Source organism: Loxodonta africana, chromosome 22, assembly GCF_030014295.1.
Source record: "Loxodonta africana isolate mLoxAfr1 chromosome 22, mLoxAfr1.hap2, whole genome shotgun sequence".
Lineage (NCBI taxonomy): Eukaryota > Metazoa > Chordata > Mammalia > Proboscidea > Elephantidae > Loxodonta > Loxodonta africana.
Window position 1 is genome coordinate 1,302,899 of NC_087363.1, and position 3,138 is coordinate 1,306,036.

Here is a 3,138-nt window from a genome sequence, read left to right on the forward strand (position 1 = left end):
TGTCATCAAAAAATGTGTGTTTACTGAGAAACTACTATATTTCAAGTACTTAATGAGAAAGTGGGATGAAATTAATGTTTATTCAGATTATACAAGGTGCCCCACATATCTATATTATCTTTTGTTCCTCACTATCAGATTATGAACCAGTTAATGTTCTCACAATTTGCACAGGTTTAAAACTAAAGATGAGAGAGATGCTGAACTTTTCCTGCAATGAAGAGACAAAGCCAAATTTAGTCTTTTTGAAACAATATCCACGTACTTGCCATTGTGCAAAATTAAGTATTAATCTTAAATGTATCTTCTAAAATGGCCTTTTTGGACACACTTTATTTAAAGGTTAGGGACAAATTCTACTAAAATAATATGCTCAATGAGAAAAGACTCTAGTGTCCATTAACTTGCTGACTGTATTCTTGACATCCTTATTCCTGAGACTGTAGATCAAGGGATTCAACATGGGGATCTCCACTGTGTAAAACACAGAGACAATTTTGACCATGTGCCTGGAGTTTTTGGAGTTGGGCACACAGTAGAGGAAGAGGATGGTGCCATGGAGGATGGTGATGGCAGTCAGATGAGAGGCACAGGTAGAGAATGCCTTACGACGCCCACTGGCTGAACTCATTTTCAAGATGGTGACAACAATAAACACATAAGAAGTGAGAATGATGAGTAATGTACTCACCGTATTAAAAGTAGCAAAGATGAAAAGCAACAACAGGCTGAGAGAAGTATCAGAGCAAGAAAGGGAGAGAAGCAAGGAGAACTCGCAGAAGTGATTGATTGTGTTGGAACCATTAAAAGATAATTTCAAAGCAGAGCATGTGAGTATCAAGGAACACCCTACTCCCCAAGTATATGATCCTGCCACCAGCATAGCACAGAGTCTCTGGGACATGGCAACTGTGTAGAGCAGAGGGTTGCAAATGGCCACAAAATGGTCATAGGCCATTACAGCTAATAAAAAGATTTCAGTCACCACAAAGGTACAAAAGAAAAAGAATTGTACTACACATCCTAAAAATGAAATGCTTCTGTCTTCTGCCACTAGGTTCCCCAGCATTTTGGGAGCAATGATGGAGGAAGAGCAGAAATCCAAAAATGAGAGGTGGCTGAGGAAAAAGTACATGGGGATGTGAAGTTTGGGGTTAATTTTGATGATTACAATCATCCCAAGATTCCCTACAACAGTGACACTGTAGATGGCCAGAAATACCAGGAAAAGGGGAACCTGCAGTTCTGGGCAATCTGAGAAGCCCAAAAGGGTGAACGTGGCTGTGCTTCTATTTCTCTCTGGCAGTAACATGGCTTCAGTTCATTGGAATCCAAAAGTCAGTCCTGGAAATTAATAAATAAATAAACATAGTAACGATACAGGAAGCTTAGTCAACTATCCTTTGCTAAGACTGGAAAAGATGTCTCTTTCAGAATCTATGTGTTTATTAACTAATAAATGCTAAACCAAAATTTTAAAACATGATAACTATTTTTTTTTAATTTTCTTAAGAAAAACTATTGAACCAAATTTTATTTATTTAAGGTCTTGAGTCTAGTTTTTTGTATTTATGAATATATAAGATGAGATTTAGGGATTGTATAAAAATTCATTGCCATCAAGACAATTTTGACACATAGTGACTCTATAGGACAGATTGAACTGCCCCATACGGTTTCCAAGGAGCAGCTGGATTCAAACTGCCAGCCTTATGGTTAGCAGTTAATCTCTTAACCAGTATACCACCAAGCCTCCTGGGATTATATGGTAATTTTAAATCACTTAACATTTTCAGTTCTCCTTGAATATTATAAGCTCATAAAAGACAAGCCCCACCTGATGCAGTGACAAATTATGTCCGCTCCACAGTCAATAACAAAAATCAGAATTGTCTAAATTATTTTATCAACTAACACAGTACATGTACACACTATGACATAAAGAATGGACAGCCTTAACACTTCCCATTTGTGTTTTTATTGTTAATGCTGCACGGTATGCTAGCCTTTGTTTTTTCTTTCTGACACAGTAAACCTGATACCAAAATAAATCTTAATTGATTTGTTTCATCAGCCTAAGTGGTGCCAATGGTTAATGCCCTTGGCTGCCTATCCAAAAGTTTTGAGGTTCCAGTCCAGCCAGTGGAGCCTTTGAATAGAGGGATAGTGACTTCAGAAAAATCAGCCATTGAAAACCTTGTGGAGGATAGTTCTACTCTTACACATATGGGGTCATCATGATTCCAAGCTGGCTTTTTTTTTTTTCTTTTCTTTAATGTTTTTCCAATTAGGAAATCCTAAATTCCAGTCAGGACCCTGGGCAGCTCAGTGATTAAAAGTACTCCCTGCTATCCAAAGTCTCAGGAGTTTGAACCAAGCAGCTGCTCTGCAGGAGAAAGCTATGGCGCTCTGTTCTGGAAAGATTTACAGCCTTGGAAACCCAATGGGGCACTTCTATTCTGTCCGGTAGGGTATTTTTTCTTTTTTTTAAGTTCCTATTCTTTCTCATTGCTTCAGGAATAGAAAGAAATTAGGACAGATGATAAAATAAAAACATTCTGGTCCACATTACTCTAGAGGTGGCATAATACAAACCAGAAGAAGCCTTGACTTTCCCAGTGACCTGCAGATCAAGACCAGCCTATGACCCCCAACCATGTATGCATTTCCCCACCCAAACACTGGTCCATTTTATAGATCTACCTACTAATATATTTCCTTTATCAATGATCACTCCGTTTAATTTGTGAGCGAACTAGGGACTGTAAATATGGGAAGTATTCCACTGACATTGTTATGTGCCACAATGATATACTTGAGGGCAGCATCCAGATGATACACAAATAATGGGATTTAGAGATGTTTATACACCAGGAATAAAGACACTTTGACTGAGAAATTCCCATTCCCAAAGTATCTCCAACTTACTTCTCTTCCTTCAACACACCTAGAATACTCATTCTGTCCCTATATTATGTCTGTAGAAGATAAAAGCATGGAGTAATAGTGCATGTTTAAGTCATTTCATGTAAAAACAGTGATATAAAGGAATCATTGTATTTCTAGAATTGGTAGCCAGCACCTCTCACACCCCAACATACTTGGAAATTTTTTCTGTCTATGATTTCTTATAAGTTT

At 37.7% G+C, this 3,138-nt stretch overlaps 1 protein-coding gene across 1 annotated transcript; it reads right to left on the bottom strand.

Moving 5' to 3' along the window:
• Positions 1–238: 238 nt before the first annotated feature.
• LOC100672205 (olfactory receptor 5D18-like) lies at positions 239–1,887 on the bottom strand. The gene has a single exon (XM_003423129.3). The coding sequence runs from the start codon at positions 1,310–1,312 to the stop codon at positions 374–376; it is 939 nt and encodes a 312-aa protein (XP_003423177.2). The 5' UTR covers positions 1,313–1,887; the 3' UTR covers positions 239–373.
• Between the last annotated feature and the right edge of the window lie 1,251 nt (positions 1,888–3,138).